The 23,087-nt window shown below is 38.6% G+C and overlaps 1 protein-coding gene across 1 annotated transcript in view; it reads right to left on the minus strand.

The window, feature by feature from the left end:
• WDR48 (WD repeat domain 48) overlaps positions 1–23,087 on the minus strand; it is a 29,790-nt gene that overhangs the window by 2,014 nt on the left and 4,689 nt on the right. The window contains exons 2-18 of the mRNA XM_061996656.1: positions 17,216–17,356; positions 16,809–16,887; positions 16,447–16,529; positions 16,199–16,328; positions 12,830–12,918; positions 11,854–11,955; positions 11,261–11,485; positions 8,936–9,010; positions 8,498–8,600; positions 8,110–8,207; positions 6,236–6,343; positions 5,766–5,862; positions 5,044–5,139; positions 3,570–3,678; positions 2,809–2,896; positions 2,192–2,268; positions 558–750 (exon numbers count right to left, since the gene is read on the minus strand). Of these exons, the coding sequence (XP_061852640.1) occupies positions 558–750; positions 2,192–2,268; positions 2,809–2,896; positions 3,570–3,678; positions 5,044–5,139; positions 5,766–5,862; positions 6,236–6,343; positions 8,110–8,207; positions 8,498–8,600; positions 8,936–9,010; positions 11,261–11,485; positions 11,854–11,955; positions 12,830–12,918; positions 16,199–16,328; positions 16,447–16,529; positions 16,809–16,887; positions 17,216–17,356 (1,893 nt within the window). The remainder of the gene's footprint in view (positions 1–557; positions 751–2,191; positions 2,269–2,808; positions 2,897–3,569; positions 3,679–5,043; positions 5,140–5,765; positions 5,863–6,235; positions 6,344–8,109; positions 8,208–8,497; positions 8,601–8,935; positions 9,011–11,260; positions 11,486–11,853; positions 11,956–12,829; positions 12,919–16,198; positions 16,329–16,446; positions 16,530–16,808; positions 16,888–17,215; positions 17,357–23,087) is intronic.

A 23,087-nucleotide genomic window follows, 5' to 3' on the forward strand; every position in this document is an offset into this window, starting at 1 on the left:
AAACACCCTGGTTGGGCAAAAACCAATCCTTATGGGCGAACTGGCACCAAGGACAACTGCACAAAGGTTCAGATCTTTCAGCTGCCACGTAAGCCTGAGGCAGTACTGAAAAGTTTTAGCAAGGTAACATTTAACTTTGTATTAAGAGCCACCTCCTCGATTATTTAATCCTCATGCACTTATTACATTTCCAGGACAATTCATGATTTTGGATACATTTTAAACACTGCTAGAAATGCAGAATTCAAAATATTCCAAAATGCTACAAACGGAACTCTTTGGCACTGTATTAAGTCCATTTGTTGGGTTTGAGTGAGTAATCCTGTAAAAGCTATGAGTCACACCAAACTAAACAGGGGTACCACATCAATTCCTTGATGCAGATATCTGAACTTGTGGCAGCAGTATGTTACTTAACATGATGACAAAACATTTACTAAGTTTTAAAGGTAACAGATAACCTGCAGCATATTTCAAACTCAATGTTCAGACATTCACAATGGATTCGTCACTAGACGTTGGATTTGTTCCCAACCTGAAACGCCCAAATTACGTACCTGGTCCTGGCACAGAAGTTCAATCTTCTCCTCTGCCAACACAGCAATGTCCTCCTCTTTTTCTTGTTCTCCTGCTTTTTCATTATTGGAAGAGCTAGTTGTCTGAGACTCATTATCCAAGTTTATGATTTTCTCATACACGTGTTCCATCACTTTTCTCACCTGAAGCATATCACTCGCTGACAGTCGGTCTCTATACAAAGTAAGCAAAGTTTGTCACAAAAATACTTGAGAAACTTTGTTTCTTATCTTCACAATATCTTAATCTGTGGCAAACTAAGCCAGCCCACAGATGGTTCTTTATAAGTTTACTATCAAATTACCAGGATTGTCCAAAATACTACAGTTGTAACCGATCCTTATCCAAAGGTTTATACAGCAAAAGGGACTCAAGTAAGTGGTAAAGTCTTTGAAAGACCAAATGAAAAACTCAACCTGAGATGAAGAGTTTTGTACACAAACCTCTTTCAATAGAAAAGGTAACAGAAGGATAATATAGAATAATACAAGAGGAAAGCCAGAATATGCTGTTCACCCTGATGCATTAACAGAAGGGCATTCTACGGTAGGAAGTAGCAGCAGTTTTTCCACCAAGTGCACAAAAAACCCTCAAGTAAACTCCTTTCACAAACTGCCTCTGATGTGAGGAATTGCAGTAAGACTTAAAGAGGAATGAGGCATTTGTGGAAAATACCAAAAATTGTTGCATATAGATGGGAAGCATACTGTCTGTGACATGCACTGCAAATCTGACTACCAGAACTGAATTTTAACCCATACAGCTCGCAGCTATCCCACAAAATCACAGAATCTTATGGGTTGACTTCAAAAGATCATCTGATCCAACCCCCCTGCCAGAGCAGGGCCACCTAGAGTAGGTCACACAGGAACTTGCCCAGGTGCGTTTTCAGAGTCTCCAGAGAAGGAGACTCCAAAACCCATCTGGGCAGCCTGTTCCAGTGCTCTGTCGTCCTCATAGTGAAGTTTTTCCTGTGTTTCTTTGGAACTTCTTATGTTCCAGCTTGTATCTGTTGCTGCTTTTCTTACCATTCTACATCACTGAAAACAGACTGGCTCCATCCTCCTGACACTCACCCTTTACATATTTGTAAACATTTATGAGGTCATCCCTCAGTCTCCTCCAAGCTCAAGAGCCCCAGCACCCCCAGCCTTTCACCATAAGGGAGATGCTCCACTCCATCATGTTTGTGGCCCTGTGCTGAACTCTCTCCAGCAGCTCTTTTAAAAAGCTACTATTCATTCATCAGTATTAGAACATATATATAAAACCCTGTGATTCTGAACATTGTCATAATCTATAAGGTCCTCTGCTTTCTGATTAAATGCCATAAAACCCAGAAAGTCTAATTTCAGTAGTTGGTTCTTGGACATTTCTTAGCATAAACTACAGCAACAACCCATTGAACCCAAGAGAAACCTACAGTTCTTTCAAATAGTTCATTGACATAGTTCATTGCTTCAGACTAATCCTGTGCTTAAATGACTAAAAACTTCAAACAAATTCACCAAGCACAGTAACCTTCTCTGGCAAACTGCGTAATTTGGGGGGTTTTCTTTTGGAGCTTGTCCCACCCTCTTTCTGCAGTTTTGAGAGTCAAATATACATTACTTACTTTTTTAGAGTTTTTGCCCCTGATGATGAATGAGGTTGGAGGTAGAAGGGAATCTTATTGAATTTGGGCATGTTTTTCTAGAAACAAACAAATTTGAAAAGTGTTATTTTAGGACAAACTGTTGTCAGCTCCTATTTCCACCAGCTGGAACGTGAAGTATATTCAGCTCCTAATTATAAAAAACCAAGAAAGATTCTTAATCAACATCACCACCACAGCCAACTTTGAAATTACTCATCCTCCTGAGATGCTTCAAGTTAGACGATGCACATATCTTTTGAATACAAATTATCATGTATTTCAAAGGAAATTTGACAGTAGCATCAAAAGACCACAGCAGTATGAAGAGTATTCTCTGTTCCTGAGCTCCACACTGGAAAAGGATACCAAGTACGCACAATGCTTTCAATCCTTTTTCTGTGGCTTTCTGTCAAAAGAAAGCAACCCAAACCACCTTCACTGGACACATCAAAAAACAACGAATCTCAAAGGGTCTCAAACAACAGACCTCAAGATCATTTATTTTAAATACAAAATGGAGCAAAAATTCCAAGTGTTCGTTTCAGAGCCTGTATGGTTAAAACAAAACACCAAAAACCTACAGATGTGATACTTACATCCACAGTGATGTCAATTACCCATTGTGGCACAGTTTCATTAAGAAGCATAGATTCAGTTTCACCACCTGAATCCCGACATAATAACCTGGGACACACAGAAATAACTTCAGTGAGTAAAAACAATTGCTGTAGTATGCATTAAAAACCTTTTGGGAGAGAACCTGCCCTTTTAAGGAGCAGGGAGCTTGAACTCAGTTAGCTGGCCCTTCATGTCACCAGACTTGTTGAGGAAGTGAACATGTATTTTCTGTAAAGACCAGAAAATGCAGCTGCAGGAAGGAGACAGATCCCTAGAGTGGAAATGGGGAGAAGCATCTCAGGAGACTATAGGCTATGGCAAAGAGCAATTTAAAAGACTGCTCGTGGATCAGGACTTGTTCTGTCAGGAGAAGGGGAAAGGCTCCTGGCATAAGGCAATTCTTTTCTGCTTGGGGACAAATGAGTTTTGTATGCAAAGAGTCCTCTAAGGCCTCACTGCCAAACTGGAAAGAGTAGAACCAGCTTTAGGAAATGAGAACATAAAATGCTGAAACAAAGCCACTTACAATTTTATAAATTCCAATTAAGTGTTGTTCAGACACACATACTCAGTTGTGCAGTGCAAAATTATCATTACCAGCTGCTTATTTTACCTGACAAGGGCATGTCTTGACTGTACAGTACAGAGCAGATGCAAGTATTGCGTTTTGGTAACATTTCTGGTTGCACAAAGGAAATGACTATTCAACCACCAAATTTACACTCCAGAGGTTTTATACCTGAACAAAGTGCGTCCTCCAGCCTCACCAAAAATAACTGGTGTATGTGGTGGCACTTGAAAGTATCCATTTCCTTTCTGGACTCTGTTCTCCTGCTCACCATTCACCGCTGGAAACAAAATACACACAACACTGAGACTGCATCAAGCCTTTACCCCGGATACACATAGACCAACAAGTGTCTTTTCCACCTATAGCTGATGTGTCTCATCAATTAACAAAATCATACAAACTGAGAAAATCCTAATTTCCAGCACATATCAAGTATCTCAAAAGGAACACTAGAGTAACTAGATCAATATGGGCTTGTGGGAGGTCTATTTCAAAAGCCTTTGGTAAGAGGGAAATCAAGATCATGAGCAAAACCAGACACCTTGAAACTCAACATGGAAGTATTTAGATGCCTTCCTTTCACTTGAGAAGGATCTTCTCAGTGACATTGCACCATGAAGTTGAATTCAAGTAGCATAGAAAAGGTCAAAAACATATCAAAAGAAAAAAACAACAAAAAAGAAAACCTATGAAAATCTATCAGTGTTCCAGCAACACGGTAGCCTGAGTTATACTTCTCATACATTTTCTGGCTCTCAAGCTGTTGCTTGCCATTATACAAAAGCAGGAGAATCAGCAACTTCATCCAGAAAAGCCTGTCAAGTGCTGCAACCCTCCCTGGAGGTCATTTGTGAACATGAGTAGCTAACTCTTGGCACAACTTTTGTCACAAAGCAGTGAGATACTGCTGAACTTACTGTTTTCTTCATTGTGTTATCTGTAGAAAGTAATTTCTTAATTGCCAAAGACAAGACTTTTCAGTTACTCCTGATCTGGGCTGAATTCATTTCAAAATCATCTACAAACTTAGGAGTTACACAGTCTCTTTTATTCTGCCAAATTCAGCTGCTATCTTACATTTTAGAGCTGTGCTTTTTATCTCATGCCCAATTAGACTTCACGTTATTACCTTAAAATACTACTTTAAGATGCTTTTGTATAGACTTATCCCACGTGTTATTCTAAAAGCCATTGAATATGGGTTTTTTTCCAAAGAAATCTTTCTTTTATTTTATATTGTTCATAATAGCTGGAAACAAGATGGAATTATGTCGAGAATATTGGCTAATGTTGAATAACTAAACTTCTGCTCTTTGCTGTCATTATCTTGGCTGTTCCTTTTCCAAGTCAGGCCTTAGTTTTGCCAGTAATGGTTTTTCATCAAGGCATCATGTTTCTGTATCTTCAGAATCATATATTCACCTACTTCTTTTTACAGATTAGAGTTCTTAAGACTTTTGCTGATACTTTCAGATGAAAGCTATACAGCAGATTTTGTTGTAAAGCACTTTTAGTCTATAGCACATACAAAACCAGCTGTGAGACAGCAAGTCAAGTTGTATCTAGAGAAACAGAAATACAAATGCAAAAGAAGCAGGGTGTATGAATATTTTCTAAAAAAAGAAAATATTAAAATACTGACCATGATTTATTTCATTTTCTTCTTCATCCATTGGATTGATATGTGTTCTAGGCCAATACTCCAGAAGTGCTTGTAGCAGAAGCCCTCCAAGATTTACTGTCAAGATACAGCAAAGCAGAATTTCAGTTAGGCAAAAACCGTTGGCATCGCAATAGTCTACATTTGATCCGCAGCTGAAAACTTTCCCCAAAAGTCTGAGTATCACAGAATCCTAGAATCTTAAGGGTTGAAGAGACTTCAAAAGATCATCTAAGTGCAACCCCCCCTGCCAGAGCAGGACCACCTCGAGTAGGTCATAAAGAAATTCTTTTCCCAAAACAAACTATTGATGGGCTCAGAAATCTGCTTACCACAATCTCAAAGCTACAGAAAATCAGAAAAAGCTGATTTTAGAATCAATGTTGTTGGATCACTGACATGCTATAACATTTTCTAGATGAGACAACAGTTCCAAGTTTAGGAATATTGCTTTCCGCCTTCTGCTTCTGCATGGTTTAAACCCAAGTTAAATAGAAAATGACTGAATATGACTGAAATGCCTCCCCCCAAAAAAAAAGCAAATGTTCTCACTGGAGAATTCTCTGCAGAATTTAGTCCCATGAAAAGAAGCCCTAAAATCCAACCAGGTACTGACATATGTGGCACTGCCAATACTTTGAAACATAAACACTGGAATTTATTCTGGTTTTGTGTCTTAATAAATCACTAATATTAAAACTTACATTTTGGATCAGAACCATCTGGACTGCTGAATCCAGCATCCTTTGCTGAAACCCAGGCTGCAAAGCAGTCACTTTCATCCAAAGTAATTGTCAGCATCTGTTGGAAAATAAGAGCATGAGGAAAAGGAAAGTGATAGTTGTTTTGTATTAAATAACCCTGTAAATTTATTTTGTTCATGCTTAGCTGGGAATATAAACCAAAGTATTTCTAAATGCATGATAGCACATTTTGTTTGCCAAATTGTATTAATACCATACCATGAGAAAAGTAGACATTTTAAATTCTGTTATTCAGATTACTAAGAAGTGAGGTAAGATCTGCTGGTTTGCTTCAAATTAAATCCAACCCATGAGAAAAATGATAATTGTTCATCAAACCTCATAAGACACTAAAACCCTTGTGAACAAACAGTACATGAAAAGATAAGAAACATGACATTAGAACAACAGATTTAGGAGATGTATCTTACCCCAGTTTTTAAGTCTACTGAGAACCAGTTTGGCACATACACCATTTTAAATCTCTTCTTAATTTCTTCTTCAAAATCTACTTTCCCAAGGTCTTCAACTTTACATGCCTGTACACCAAGAGAAAGGCACCATTTTAAAAATTCTGAGTACTGAGTCACACCAACAACCTCGAATATTGTACGTTCACCTCTGCTTGCAATGATTACTCTGTGAGTACTGAAGTCCAGAAACATATGAATTAGAAGTTCAAATTTGTCTCAAAGTATTGAACAACAATTTATGGGGTAAGTTCATTACTTATTTCTGAGATAGTGGCATCAAGCCAGTGGAGAGTATTGGAAGTATTGCTTCCCATTAATAAAAACTATTTGCCCTATCACCGAGTAGATAGTTGTCTTCTAGAATCCCTTGTCATTCTTCTCCCCATCAGTATCAGTATTTCAGTACAACTCTTCATCAAACACCAATATTTGTTGCAGATCTAACAACAAACTCAAGTGCTGCATTGGGAACAGCAGTGAGTAGATTTTTGAGCAGATTCTTTTTTCCCATTTTATCTGTTTTATTTAATACATTTATTTTTGAAGTTCAAATCGGTTTGTTAACATCCAAATTCTTATAATCTCCTTGCAGAGACATTTAGCAACCTGAAACAAAACTGTAAGGATTGTAACCTTGCAAGACTTATTTCCTGAAAATCCAGGAAAAGTTACAGGAAGCAAAGACTGAAGGGTTGTAGCTACAGGTAAGAAAACCTCCCTCTTTTCTTCCATCATCCCAAAGAAAGAGTCTCAGCTTTAGAATGCAGTGATCCTATATGTAAGATGATACTTCAACCTGGCAAGTATCCTCAAGTGTGAATATATATTTAAGAGATACTTCTGAAACCCTCATTGACAAAAAAGAAATTAATTAAGGTATAAATTAACATTAGCAAATTACTTTGGTCCTGAGAACTAACATCGCACTTAAATATGTACCAATTGTAGTCTGAAAGATCGAAAAACTATTCACATTTCCACAAAAGTCATCCAGATCATTTTTAGTACAAATCTACATTCTCCAATTTCATTCCCTTCTTCCTCACTTCAGTCACCAACTCAGCAAGTTAGCTGAGCATGGTTTACTTCATTACTGAATCTTGGCTGGGGCACTGCATAGTTGAAAATGAAAAAAAGATTTAGAATTTCAAACATCATTTTGCAAGAGAAGAAACTGCTGAAACTCATGGATCTGGGATTTCAGTTCTTTCTCTCTCTACTCTTTTCCCTCTCCAGGCATTGGTACAGCAAGATAAAGAAAAGCTATGCCAAGTCTCCCTCTTCTCACAGGAGCAAATAACACTTGGTGGGAGCCATGCTTTCTTCTGCTAACTTTCCCTCCAGTCCAAGTTCACACTCTCAGAATAATCTAGAGGCTACTATTCAGCACACGGCCTTGGGATCTGGGGCTCTGGAGCATAACCCAAAGCACAGGTTTCCCTTTTACAGGCTAAGCCTTCTCACACTATTCCAATGCTGCACTGGGCAATGCCCATGGGCCTCTCTAAGCTGTCTTTGAGACAAAATCCAATTAAAACAAACTTTACTATTTTCAGGAGAGATTTCAAGAGTCTGAATTTCAGGTGAATGAAGATGTCAATGCTTCACTGGATTCACGTGAATGAAGATGTCAGCTCATGTCAGTCAAAGATGCAGAAAGCCTCAGAAATGCCCCCTCTCCTTTCAAATACAATCTTTGCATTATGTCTTGGAACAGAAAGATGACTTACTTTCTACCATATGAATTTCACACACTGAAAAAAAACAGGTCAAAAAGGTATAAAACAATAACCATCCAACAGCTGATGCTTAATCTGAAATTAAACACTTACCTTCAAGACATCCCAGTATGCCACATTATTATTTGTGTCTTTGGTTAATATGTGTCTCTTGTCATTAAGAATGTGGCACTGAATAATACTGGCACCCCCTAGCAAACAAACAAGAATTAAGGTTATGACACTGATTTTTTTTCCAATGTTACATTAAACTGTGCAACACAATAGATGTAATTTTTCTTTGTTTTCACTGTTTTCTGTGAGACCTGGATAAGGTTTAAACACTATTTGAACTATAACTAATACTAAATGATAACTACATTGTCAGTTTCAGTTGAAATCATAGTATCAAGTATCTAGTAACTTCAGTTGCTCTTAAAGATCTGAGCATTTCTGCGTAGGATAACAGATTTGATACATTACTTTGGAAAGCAGCTGTTACCTTTGATAACTTGGTCAGGCTGTGTACACAGGGGTGGTATAGGATTGGTACAATCATTATCATAATCTCCAGAGGCTCTAAAATTATGAATTCCCTTCAAAGTCTAAAGAAAGGAACAAAACAATGACACATTCATAATAATCTATAAACAACTGCCAGTTCATCCTGCTATTTAGATGTTAATGGACCAGTTCTGAGTAAGACGACTTACTTCTAAAAGCAGCACAAATACATAGCAAAGCAAGTAATTCAAAGCTTTATGTATTTTGACTAATTTCAATATTATCATTTTAGGATATTTTTAAAAAGAAAGCTTACAGATCCTAGCAACTCACAGTCAAATTGCAAACTGCAAGCCACAGCCCTACAGTTCCCTCACTAAGACTGCAAATTCCATGACTACTTAATTGAATTCAGTGTGTAAAACGTATCACTTACCCATTTATTCACAGAGGATTTAGTTGTTGCAACCCAAAGTGCTGGAGGGGGATCAGCTGATCTATCAAGTTCCATCTAAATAATGAAACCACAGATACTTTCAGGCATGCTCAACTTAATTTTCCTTTGTTCAATTAATATTTGCTCTGTGCAGACTTGCTCCCATACTTGGATGTTTCCCAGAAACAGCCCTACTTTCAGTTTACAAGAAATACAAAGTTTAAATGAAAAATAACTAAGGTGCAATTTTTGAAACTCCAGAGAAACTGTTTGAAACATTCAACAAATAAATTATGGATGTGGACAACAGTAGATGCCATGTGTCTAAGCACCCAGCACTTAAAGTTACTTCTACACAGTCTTGTTTCATGGACAGAATTTTCTGAGTTACTTTGCATTCAGATACTTCACATGGTTGAAAAGAGAACATAAGAAGTTCTGAACTAAAAAAAAAAGCAGAACTTAACACATTTTTGCCCCACCATTACATTTCTTGGACAATAACAAATCCTTGTAGCTAAAATATGAAAGACTCCTTCTGATCTTTGTACATCTGACTATAGTTTTCATTTTCCATTTTGAACTGCAATTTCTCAGGTTCTTTTTCAAAACTACATTAATATATGCAGGATTTTATCTGAACAAGCAAAGCTAGAATTCACTCACAAGGAAAGCCAGATTGCTTATAGCATAGAACCACAGAATCTTAAGGGTTGGAAGGGACCTCAAAAGACCATCCAGTCCAAGTCCCCTGCCAGAGCAGGACCACAGAGTAGGTCACACAGGAACTTGCCCAGGTGGGTTTTCAGTGTCCCCAGAGAAGGAGACTCAACAACCCATCTGGGCAGCCTGTTCCAGTGCTCCATCACCCTCATAATGAAGAAATTCTTCCTTGTATTTCTTTGGAACCCCTTATGTTCCAGCTTGTAACTGTTGCCCCTTGTCCTATCTTGGGACATCAGTGCAAACAGCCTGGCTCCATCCTCCTGACACCCACTGTTTACACAGTTGTAAACATTAATGAGATCACCCCTCAGTCTCCTCTTCCTCAAGCTGAAGAGCCCCAGCTCCCTCAGCCTTTCATCATAAGGGAGATGCTCCACTCCATCATCTTGGTGGTCCTGCACGGAAATCTTTTCAACAGCTCTCTGTCCTTCTTGAACTGAGAGGCCCAGAACTGGACACATCATTTCAGATGCGGTCTCACAAGGGCAGAGTAGAGGGGAAGGAGAACCTCTCTCAACCTATTGCCCACAGCCCTTCTAATACATCCCAGGATGCCATTGGCTTTCTTGGCCATGAGGGCACATTGCTGGCTCATGCTCATCCTGCTGTCCACCAGGACTCCCAGGTCCCTTTCCCCTACACTACTCTCTAACGGTTCATTCCCCAACCTGTACTGGTACATGGGGTTATTCTTTCCCAAATGCAAGACTCTACACTTGCCCTTGTTGAATTTCATTAGACGTCTCCCTGCCCAACTCTCCAGCCTGTCCAAGTCTCGTTGAATGGCAGCACAGCCTTCTGGTGTGTCAGCCACTCCCCTCAGTTTAGTATCAGCAGTATCTGTTTCAACTGCACACTCCTAACACACCTACATGTTCCAAGGTTGTGTCATCTGGAGTTCAGCAGCAAAACAATCCAAAAAGCAATCTCATCAAAAGATTTGGACTTGCAGACACAGTTTTCTCAATTTAAGAAAACATCATCTTTACATGTTCAAAAAACCTACAATAAATTTTACTCCTGGTTCCCACAAGCATGCAACATATTCTAACAGAGTTTTCTGCATATATATTGCTGCTAAGAAACAATCATTTTTGTCTAAAAAAAATTGGCAATGCTGCCTTAGTTTCTTAAAACTGCACTAGAGTCTGGTAAAAACACATTTTCATGTCTGAAGCATATTCAATGTCAAGTAATATTTGAATTTGTATATTTTAAGTAGCTGTCAGGCATTTATCATCTGCAGACAATTAAGTTTCAGATGTAAGTTAGGAGATAAAGCCTATATACTGAAGATGTTGTGTAGTAAACACTCCTTACCCAATGTGCATTTTACTATCAGCTTATGACCTCAAGACTCACTAGACACCATGCAATACCATCACACTTTCATACTGTGAAGGTGCCCGAGCATTGGCACAGAATGCCCAGAGAGGCTGCAAAGCCTCCATCCTTGGAGATATTCAAAGCCATCTGGATATGGTCCCAGGCAATCAGCTCCAGGTGGCCTTGCCTGAGGAGAAGGGATAGACCAGATAATCTCCAGAAGTCCCTTCCAACCTCAACTATTCTCTGGCTCTATGAATGAAAGTCAGTTACCTTAAGAACTGGTGCCTTTTCTTCACAGATAAGCACACGGATATCGGGATTTCGTAAATCTGTACAATAAATCTTCCTGTCTCTTCCTCCTGAATAAACATGAGTGAAGGCTTCATTGACCTGCAGAGCCCAAACACCTTCATCATGGACTCGATATGTGGCTATACATCTCTGCTGCCCAAGGGACCACAGGCGGATAGTCCCATCAGAACTGCCTGAAAGACACTGAGCAACAACCATCATACTTCAATCAAGCAGACACTTCAGTATTTGGAAAACATTTTTTTCCTAAAGAGCTTTCATAATCCTTATGGTTACATTTTTCCATTAAGATGGTGTTAAACAAAGACTGTCAGTTAACAACTCCAGTCACAATTTCCAGTCATTTTATGTAAACCACCGCCCTCCACACCTAGATGGACCTATGATAAACCAGAACTTTCATCCACTAGCCTCTCTTAGTAACTAAATGTCTGTAAAATACTTGTTAAGCTATCTTCTGGAACCTATGACATGAAATAATGCTATTGAAAAAGACAACAGTGAGATTTCTAATTCTATAAAGAACATTTGTTTCAAGTTGAAGCACATACCTGGGTGCCATCTCTGTTCAACAACAAAGCTTTCACATTGTCCGTGTGCCCTTTGAGTTTCATTAGTTTTGCACAAGTTCTTGGATCCCACACTCTTAGAACCTACATAAATAGGCATTGAATTAAAATCACTCTTCCCACCAATGCATTTCCTTTACAGCAGATTAACCCTTTCCAAATAAACTGACCCTTATTCTGACCACCAGACATTCATCACTAAAAACATGCTTCGGCAGAACAAGATAGACATAACTAGATCTTAGGCATCTCTAATAATCAGATGTGATTTTCTTTGCTTGATTTAAATTTCATTTGTTCTTTTTCTTTCTCTTAAGAAACTAAAGAATGGAAGTAACTGGAAGCAGGACAGTGTGATGTGGGGAGAAAAAAAAAAAGATTGAGAATCCTCTCAAATGCTTCACTGGTTGATCCTATTTTCATTTTCATATTGACTTGGAACATTTACTCAAGGCTAGATTAGGTAAAAAATACCCAACTTGTAGGAGACTTTAGGGTGTTTTACCTTCCTTTACAACAAAGGCAACATGGGCTATCTCTTGAGAACATTTGAATTTCACTAGCTTACTTCATTTCCCACCTTCTGCAGAGGTCTTACGAATTGCTGGCACCACTTCTTTCTTACCTGTGGCATCCATTTCAGTGTTTGTAATCATCTGAGTAATGTGCCCCCCCAAATCAGAGCTCCTGTGGTGAAATGCAACGATCTCTGATACAGAGAGGGCTACACAAGATCATTTGATTGGCACTTCGGTGTATTAAAGCTATATGGTATACAATTATCTTCAGCCTGAGGCAGGTATTTGTATCAGACACACTTCCACTTAAAGAAAAGTGCCCTCATTATTAAAAACACAACAAGCTGCTACAGACATGGTGTTGAAAAAAAAAAATCAATAAAGTTGCACCTTTATACTAAACTTTGAAGTGGAATGAGCCAGACCAGATTTTTGCTTACCTTTTCAGTGGACCCCGACACAATAACTGTTCCCATTTGATTCATTGCAAGGCTGTAGATTGAGTCTTTGTTCCCACTCAGGGAAGAAGCTGTTTCAAATGAAAATTTACATTTGCAATTTTGATGCTGTCATTTGAAAACCATACTTATTCACTCAAAGATGGCATTTTAGGGTATTTTAATACCTTTTGATCCATGAAAATAGTGCCACTCTACCCGGTATAAGAGTTACTTTAAAAACAAGAAAGACTACAGACAGCACACTGCTAGGAAAACCTCATCCCAATTCTTAATCTTCTGACCAATAAAAACAAAGTAACCCCTGAAACTTATGGTCAGCATAATCCTGGTGCCCTTTTGGCACCATAATGCAGTGCCAGGACTATTAAGGTACCTTTGCTCTTCTCAATCACTTTATTAAGAATGATACTACTCTATGTGATCTTATAATATACAGCATTTCAATTTAAGTACAGAGATTTTTTTGACAAGCAATAAAGTAGCCAAGTTTTTCAAGCAGAAGTAAAACTCTGCAGTTTTATTATTATGCAGTTTTATATTAAAGGCTCTTCTCTTAGCTCAGCAGAGACGTTACTGAAGTTACACTGCAATGCTGAAATGTGTTACTTGAGCACTGATGCTGCCTCTGCATTTGTGAAAACCATATGGCAATTCCTTAGCATCACAACTGTCATCAGAGTTGAGGAATTCTGCACCATCTAGCTTAATCTACTTTAGGACAGATTAAAGTACAAATCCCTCAACTGGGAAAGGCACCAACGTGGCAAATGAAAATCATCTCTTCAGAGAGCACCATCAGGCACTTCATCGAGCCTCAAAACCATATGATTGGTGTGCCAAAAAGGCTGAGAATAGCAACAAACTGCTTTGCCAGCAAAAATATGGAACTTTACATAATTATTTATATACAATATGGAAATAAGTTTTTAACACAGTATTTGTGACATATATCATAAACATTTTGTCACAGTGCAAGAATGATGCAGCTTTACTTCAGGGTCCTATTAACCACTAGCTATGGCTCTCCAAATGTAAACTTCCAAAAGAAATCTATTATTTGTAGCCAAGTGATATTATTTCACTGTCCCCAGAGAAAAGTTGAAGATAAAAAGCAGAACTAAAAACTCTTGAAGGCTAGCACATTGTTCAACAACTATAATACTTTATGAAAGGATAATGTACAGTTATCACAAGCTGGACATCAGTAATGGCAGAGAGAATCTTGAGCAAAATTTATGCCAGAACAAAAGTAAAGCTCGACTCCATTGTCTTCTAGAAAGCTCTCAAAAGCAAGCTCTCTCCACTTAATTTAAGTTATGGCTATGCTGGCTTAGAGACTCTTTAAAAATAGGCTTCCTTTTAATGCTGGCTTGTGTACAATGCTTCCCTGTAATCAGATAGGAAATTAATGCACAGGAACAATCTTCATTTGCACTCTGAAAAGAAATCAATATTTTGTGAAAGGATTGAGGAAAAAAAAAATGTTTGAAAGGACTGAGGAAAATCACTTTCTTTAAGGACAAATGCTGTGTTCTTCCCAACAGAAACACTGTCAGCTGGGAGCACTAGAAAGAAGGAAAAACAACTCCCCCTCTTCCACTTCCTCCCCCTCACGAAGTATTTCTGTTCTCTCTCTAGAAATGCACATTTATTTCTGTCACCTCAGAGGTAAAGTCTCCACTTCTATTTGATCTTGGGCTCAAAAAAGCATCAGGTCCTCAGTACCCCCATCTCCCAGTCATGATTCACTTGAAACTTTTGGGTTCTGTACCACTTCCCCACCCCCACCCCCATCTGAGTTTTCCCATGAGCAAGCAAGAAAATTCTTCCTTCAAAAAGTCCCTGTTCAACCAGAAGACAGCAAAAGTTTCAGTTATCAGCAAAATTTGGTGATAAAATAGTTCTATTTTCAGTGAAAGGAATCTTGGAAATAGAAGGTAAAGCTACTTAGTTATTTATGCCCACTCACATGCCATGCCAACACAACTTTGCAGTCCAGCACAGCTCACTAGAAGCCACTTCTGAAGGCTACACAGACCTGCCAGCATAAGGCTACACTTGAATTAAAAACTCCTCTCTGGAGACAGAACAAGTGCAAACCTGACAGCTATGCTCACCAGATGTGCCTTTGGTTGTACAAACTACCAAATACATAAAATTAATGCACCTTTCAGAATTACCCAACACAGTAGTTCAAAAAAACTTAACACAAACCCAACTATATGCCAGCCTCTTCTTTAGAGAGCCATGTACTTCTGAAATTTCTTAGAAGTATGTTGTGCCAATTCCAAATTTCAGTCTTGCAGACTCTTCTTGAGTCATTCCCAACCCACGATTGAGGAAGCAAGTGGTCTTCTTTAGAAAATTCAAGTGTGGCCCTGTAGCAAATAGCGTGTTCCTTCCCAAAACATACATCTGAGACGCAGTTTAAACATGTCAAATAATAAGTGTAAATGAAAGAGATCAATCACTTTTAACACTTATTTTTCCAATCTACCTATAAGCAGCAAGTCATACTGTGGTCTAACTAGACCTCTCTCTGCAAAAAAACTACTGTAAAACAGCCAAAACAAACCAGGAAGCTGCTGACCCAGATTCACCTTATTCACTTGAACAACCTGACTGAACTTGAAGACTACTGTCTTACTTCCCGGAAGAGAAACTTAATCAGCTCTATTCTGACTACTCAAAGATGATGATGACATGAAGAATTAACGCTGAGAAGCAGAATCTACAGACAGTTTCTCCTTGCCTTCTAATATCTAGTGAGTTATATCTCACTAGTATGCCGTCCTTACATGTAATTACTGAGTAGTACTACTTTGCATGGTTTGTAATTTAATTATCTAGTAACTTTATTCCTCTGGCAGACCTGATAATTGTATGAAGTCCTGCTTTTAGAAGCTGTACTGCATTTTTTTTAGCATCTACATAAACAAACATCCCACAATCCCAAATTTTAAGATGTAGAAAATTCACTGACAAATAACCCAAGGGAAGATTTCTGTAACAGGTTAGTTGAAGAGCAAAAAGCTTCTAAAGGTAAAGCTGTATGAAGTTTCAGAGAATATCTGCACATTACATTCCAGGAGAAAACATTTAGAGACCTGCTCTCTATTCTAAATACCATGACAGTTGGCTGCTCCAGATTTTCAGCTACTATGTAATGCATCAGAGATTGAATACGTACTAACAAAACTACTAAAATAACACACTAGCACTAAAACTTCTTGCAAAATTTTGATGTATACACAGAAATAGGTATCTATAGTTTTAAATTAATGACACATATTATGCTACTCAGTAAAATACATTGCATTTGCCCTACTCCCCTCCCCAGGTACCTACTTGTTACGGTGTTATTTGAGGCAGTCAGTGCTGTCAGAGTATTTACATCCCAGAGGAATATCTGTCTGTCCAGCCCAGCAGATGCTACCAGTTCTTTATCTTTTGCATACGCTAAAGCTTTCACATAATCCTACAATAAAATAAATATAACAAGAGGAGTCAACAACACTGTCCATTCCAAGTCAATATCTTAATATTTAAAAGACTATCAGTGATAACATACAGCATTTACAGATAATGCTTTTCACCTTATGTGTCCTTAGTGTTGACATGCAAAATCCCTTATGTGCATTCCACACTTTCACAGTAGTATCTGAAGAGGCAGATATCACTAAATTGGAAAGAATAAAGAGTAAACTTTAGTGGCTTATGTAGTACTTCAGAGTGTGTTTGTACTACTGTAATTTGCTTTTCAAAAGGATTAAAAGAATCATTTATACACACAGAGGAATTGTCATTAAAACATCTGGTTATGCCATTCATCGAACTTAAAATACACATCACAAATTGATTTTTTTGTGCTAAAAAAAGATGTAAAATCAAGCAGCAGATAGTATGATTTTATGTACAATTTCTGAATACTGTTGTTTCCAAACATTCAAGTACTTACATGTTTTACCATTGCAGCAGAGCACAATATCATTTACCCAATCCGTGTGATGTTCCATAGATGCTATATAAGGGTCTTGCTGCAAATGAAGAAAAAGTCTGTAAGATCTCATCACAAATTGAAAAGACCATGACTATCAGATCCTGCTGTGATCTTTTAACCTTCAAACGGATGCAAAGTTGCCCAATGAAGAATTGCTTGAAGTCAGTATTGCAGGAGCTTTTTATGAAAGACCTCTACAGCTACGTCAGATACCACCCTATAAGCAACATCAAAATAATATTCCTATCGTAATACTTGGCAGCTGTTAAAAACCAGTTTCAGGTGTACATCTGTATGCAGCTTACTAGCAAGGTAACTTGGAAAAAAGTAGGATTAGACTAGGAAAGAATCCTCTCATCACTTACCTTGTGCTGACTGACACTCCATATCCTTATAATAGAGTCTCGGCCTGCTGTGAAGAGTCTATTTAGCGCTGGATCCAGCTGAAGTGCATTTACTCCATTTCGGTTGTACTTCTCCACTTCATCTCTAATCACATAGGAGACCTAAAACACATTTATGCAAATCCAATTATGGTATTAATATACTGACTTGGCCACAAAATCCCAACATCCAATTTCACCTTTGTGAGGTTCTCAGTTAGGAAATACTTAATGCCTGTAAAGCTCTTAGTAAGTCTGCCAGTTTGACGGTTACCAACACTACCTCAGTTATTTTTTCCCTCCTACTGAAAATGGCGAAGAATCACAGAGAAGATGCCAGCAGTGCTAGTAACCGGAGCCCAAAGCATCATTTAGTCATTACAACTCAAACTTACAATACTTAGTACAATTCCCTGCTCTGCACAGATGTTCTGGGTGATCTTAGACAACACAGTGAGTTTGTGTCTCACTTCCTAAGTTGGTTTCATAGTTTCTATAGCTGGGGTGACAGTATTTCCAAGATTCACAGGAGAGAGGATCTGGTTGCTAATGACTACAAAGCACTGAAAGACAGCAGATGGAAATTCTAGCTATTTCAGGTGTCACTATTATTTTGGAACCAAGTTTTAAAAAACTACCTACTTTCTAATACAATGTGATACACAAATATTGACTGTTTTTTTCAGATAAATTATTCCTTTAGTTTCTTTCATTCTCTATTTGACAGTTGTTACCATTCAGTAAATACAATTATAAGGTACTGCAGTTTCTTCAGAGCTACCACATTCACACTGTGCTGCACCTCTCCTGTCACAGGGTTTATACATTACTATGAGGAAAGCCCTCATACTCAGAGAAAGGAGGGGAAGCTGCTAGCTATGCCTCTTCCCAAATCCTGTAAAATATAATCAGAATGAGGTAAAATTTTAGGCTTGATTAAAATCCAATCTGCCCACAGCAGGAATCATTTGGATGCATAAGGACCAGCATTTAAAAAAACATTTTCAAGCTTGAGTGAAAGACCTGAAAGGAAAAATTGCACTCCAAAAACTGCATTACAGCTATATAAAGAAAACATTTATCAGACCTGATCTCAGTTACACAAAATAAAATGTTCGGAGGTCCTTGCCGTTGAAGAGATACTTTACAGCATCTCAGATTCTATAGCACAACAACTAACAGGTCCATTTTGTCAACGTGGGCAGCAACTCAACCGAGTTATCCCATCCCAGTGTACCACAAGTACGAGCAGTGATGCTTTTGGAAAGCACACATCCTGTCCTACTCTCCATGGCTGCAACAGCTCTAGAGACCAACACCAGAGGATCAAAATTAAACAGCCTTCTGAATCCTTCTGTCTTAATACTCTCTATCACCACTCCACAAACCTTTTACTAGACTTATTACATGATGTCCAAGTGCTCTTAAAGCACACCTTGCTCCTCGCCTTTGCTAGTCACTCGAAGTCCTTGTGGTCACAGCTCTTCCTCTCCATTTCAGTGTCCCAATTTCCAATGCTCTTGGCTTCCTTCACCCATTCCAATCTCATCCATATTACTGCTATTCATATTCAAATCCCTGCCTACACGCAGCTTCAGAGACAGAGAGAAGACATTGTCAACCACGCATAACGGTGTTATGCTGAAACATTTCAAGTTTTTTTTTTTGGTTATGGAGAAAGCAAGATGTATGTGCAACACCTCACCTGGGCTTGATCATATCATGTCTGCATTGCTAGAAGACCCACCCAGACTACTTCAGTAAAAGAATGTTATAAAGTCAAGACTTCACGTGATAGAAAACACAAAGCAAATTGATGGCTATAAAATTCATGCTGCTTTCAAACTCTTTGAATAAAGCCAATTAAAGTATTCAGTTAAAAATGCTAGGTGTGAGGAGGTAACACACAAATTAAAGGAATTAAAAACCTAAAGGTCAGCAGATCAAATGTGATGTTGGTTACTAGTGAGAAGCAACTCTTCCTGAAACACACTGTCAGACTCAAAATGAGCAGGGGCCCTTTGGCTTTTGCTTCTCCAAACTGTTAGCAGGATACTTGTTGACAAATCCTCAGTTTTTGGATTTGCTCCTCTTCAGTCAGTCACCTCCCACATTTGTTATACTTGCAGGTATAGACTCATAAACAAGACTGTCAAACTATGTTAGTCACTGAAGCATTTTAAGGGCTTTTTGCTCATAACAATGCCACCTGTTTAATTTAGAGGAGTTCAAGAACAGACATAAATAACTATTTTAAAAACACAAAAAAAGCACACAATCCTGTGAAAACATTGATCATATATGAGAAGTATCTTATTTACTAGAGTAAGTCATATTTCTATGTTAATCTTGAAGGAATAAAAGTTGTTTCATAATTTCTTAAAATGCAATGGATGAAATATTTTTCTCGCAAAACTAAAGAACTAAATGTTCTTAACACAGAAACTAGCAGTGAAAGAGGCTCATTAAGATTAGATGTAGTATAACAATTTTCAGTTCTTTCTACAATGGAATTTCCGTAACTATCTTATTTCCATCCAGACCTTGAATCTCTGGCTGTCGCCTCCAGTGGGTGCTGTTTTTCCATTGTTCAAAGACATGACTGGGCAATAACAACAACCATTTCTCACTATCACCAGTACTAAAACATTTAGATGAAGGTCAAATTTAATTTGCCCTTTATTCCTTTAAATTCCACACATGAATTTAGCCAAACGTCTCTTGGCAAGAATTGTTTATACTTTAAGAGGATTGAGGCAAAGAGAGCAATCACATTACCTCAGGCTTAATGAGTCTGTGGTAGATCTAATAGCAAATACCAGATCTCAGTACCGGTTCAGCATTAAGTATAATAACATCCTTCTTCCTTCCTCTGAAAAACTTGACAAAGTAACTCTGTTTTAGTTAAATTTTTAAAAAATTAGATTTAAGCTGATTAAATTAGAATTAATTAGATTTTTAAAAAACTTATTTCTTACTGTTCCTATTTTTGTGTATGTAAATACCTGACAGCTTAGATGCAAAAAGATGGCAAAACAACAAAAAAGCTTGATGTTTATGAAGTGATCCAGCAGGAACTGCTACTGTTCATAGAATTCGACCAGATAGCTCTTGTCCCTCCTCCAACTTACAAAGAAGAAATGGCATATCTTTCCTGATAAACTGTCTTAAAAAATTAAGATGTACAAGTAAAAATGAAAATAAACCCCTACTGTATAAAGAACAGGAAACGATGGTAGGTTTCAACATGTCATGGGGAAAAATTTCTAATCCAAATTAAGCATGTGCTCACATCATGGGTTTGTGTGGAGCCGTTTCTGGTTATGGGGAAGGAGCTTTAAAGATGGCTCCTGTTAGAAGTTGCTCAAAACTCTCCCCTGCTCTGATTCAGACCCACTTCTGGGGCTGAGCCAACTGGGTGCCTTCACAATCACTTTTTAAGAGAAAGTTGGAAGAGGAGGGTTCTTGCTGTTCCTTCTTTTCATTGATTCTTCTTTCTTTTTTGGATGGTGATGGTGCAAGGACTTGGAAGAGAGAAAAGTGACCATGTGGACCCCAAGGTCAGCAAGTGAAGAGGACGTGTGCTGGAGCAGAGACCCCCCCCTGCACCCTGTAGACTGGTGAAGCACAGATTTGTTTGCACTTTGTAAAAGACCCCGTGCCAAGGGCAGTGACTCACTTCATTAAAGAACCTGCACCATGGGCAGTGACCATGCCCAGAGGAGGCTGTGTCCCGTGGGAGGGACCCCATATTCGCATACGCTCTAGCTGCTGGGAAGAACCCACACCAGAGATGTTCAATAAGGACTGTGTCCCATGGGAGGGATCCTGTATTGGAGGAGTCACCCTCCTCTGAGAAAAGGGCAGATAACATCTATGAGAGACTAACCACATCCCCCATTCCCTGCACCCCCCCCTGCCCCGAGACACTGAGGCAGGAGGAGGTAGAGGTATCGGGAGCAGTGAGATGGGCCCTGCAAGAAAGAAGGGATAGGGGAGGGAGATCTTAAAGTGCTGGTCGCAATTTTCTCTCATCATCCTGCTCTCTTTTTTCTTCTTTTTGTTATATTCTGTTTCTTTTAGGTAGTAGAATAAACTTTCCTACTTTCCTCTCCAAGTCGAGTACTGGAGTCTGTTTTGCGTGGAACCATAATTGGCAGTGAGCCCTCCCTGCCCTTGTCTTTATCCACAACATCCTTGCTTATCTTGCTGGGGCCTCCACCATCCTAAGGAGGGTGGGGGCTGATGGGGTGCAGTGAGCAAGAGACTGTCATGGTGCTTCATTGCTGGCTGGGCAAAACCACACCATCTCATTTTTTTTATTATTTCTAATGCACTGCTGTTTGAGCATTTGGGTAAAGACAAGATGAATCACTTCTCATGAATCACAGAATCTTAAGGGCTGGAAGGGAACTCAAAAGATCATCCAGTCCAATCCTGCTGCCAGAGCAGGACCACCTAGAGTAGGTCACACAGGAACTCATCCAGGTGGGTTTTCAACGTCCCCAGAGAAGTAGACTCCTCAACCCATCTGGGCAGCCTGTTCCAGTGCTCTCTCACCCTCACACTGAAGAAATTTTTCCTTATGTTTCTTTGAAACCTCTTATGTTCCAGCTTGTACCCATTGCCCCTTGTCCTATCACTGTACATCACTAAGATTGAAAATTATGACTTTGGCACTAAAATGGACTCTCCAACTCTTACTGGAGGCCTAATGACATCTTACTGTCAGTTGCTTACATTGGAAATACTCAACAAATTTCACATCTAACCAAAAAAGGTTAAATGGTCCACTATTGTAAACCAGTAATTGAGACTGAAATAAACCCATTTTATATATTAAAAAAAAAGAACACGACACACAGAAAATGTGATTGAGCCAAAAATAACCTCTCAAGACATTTGCTGGAATCTTTTATAAAGAGAAGTGCAACACCAGAACCATTAAGGCTTGTATGTAAATATATTGATTTTTATGTAAAATGTGTTGAAAGGTGTTGAAGTACCTCTCAACACAGAGAACTTAAAATGGATTAGTAAAATCAACAGCATCTTGATTTAAAAGACTTGACAAGTGTGTAAGTAAGAGTAGTGGACAGCAGGTAAGTTCACTAAACTGAAAATATCACCAGGATGTGACCTGATCTAGGTGGAACTACTTCTGCAGGGAGGTTGGACCAGATGATCTCTAAAGCTCCCTTCCAACCCCTACCATTCTGTGATTCTGTGAACAGAGAAAGGTTGCTGATAGTCCACACATGGTTCTTGTTTTTGGGAAAAAAGAAGTCAGAAAGTGGAGTTTTTTGTTTCTTTTGTTTGAATTTGAGCATCACTATGTATAGAGACATAAGAACTATTAGTTAATATAGTAACTATACAAACACATCTCAAAAGATTAAGTGTATATTCAAGTATGTGTGTACACACACATATCTAAATGATGCAAAGGCAACAGGCTTTTGGCCGAGAAGAAACTGCTGTGCTAAAATGCAGCTCTGACCTGCAGCACACACATCTCTATCAATCCAGAGAAGATAAGGTACCAGATAAGGTACCATATTCTGCCTCAAGAGGCCAGTGAAGGTCACCAGGAAATTGTGGTTGAGTACCTAACAGCTTTCACTTCCAACAGGGCAGATTGAGAGCATGTCACTGCTTTGGTCACTCCCTGATTTACACAGCCATCTGCAAACTATAGAGATAATAATGACTATGATAGAGATCACAGTGTGCTTATTGCTGTGATGGTCTGGGAGGGGCAAGATTTGTGGGCTGTGAAATATTGTAATAATGACCAAGGCCTTTTACAGTTATATTGCTGTAGCTTTTATAAAACTCCATAATGAATAAGAAC

The sequence above is a fragment of the Colius striatus genome, chromosome 5, assembly GCF_028858725.1.
Source record: "Colius striatus isolate bColStr4 chromosome 5, bColStr4.1.hap1, whole genome shotgun sequence".
In the NCBI taxonomy this organism is placed as follows: Eukaryota; Metazoa; Chordata; class Aves; order Coliiformes; family Coliidae; genus Colius; species Colius striatus.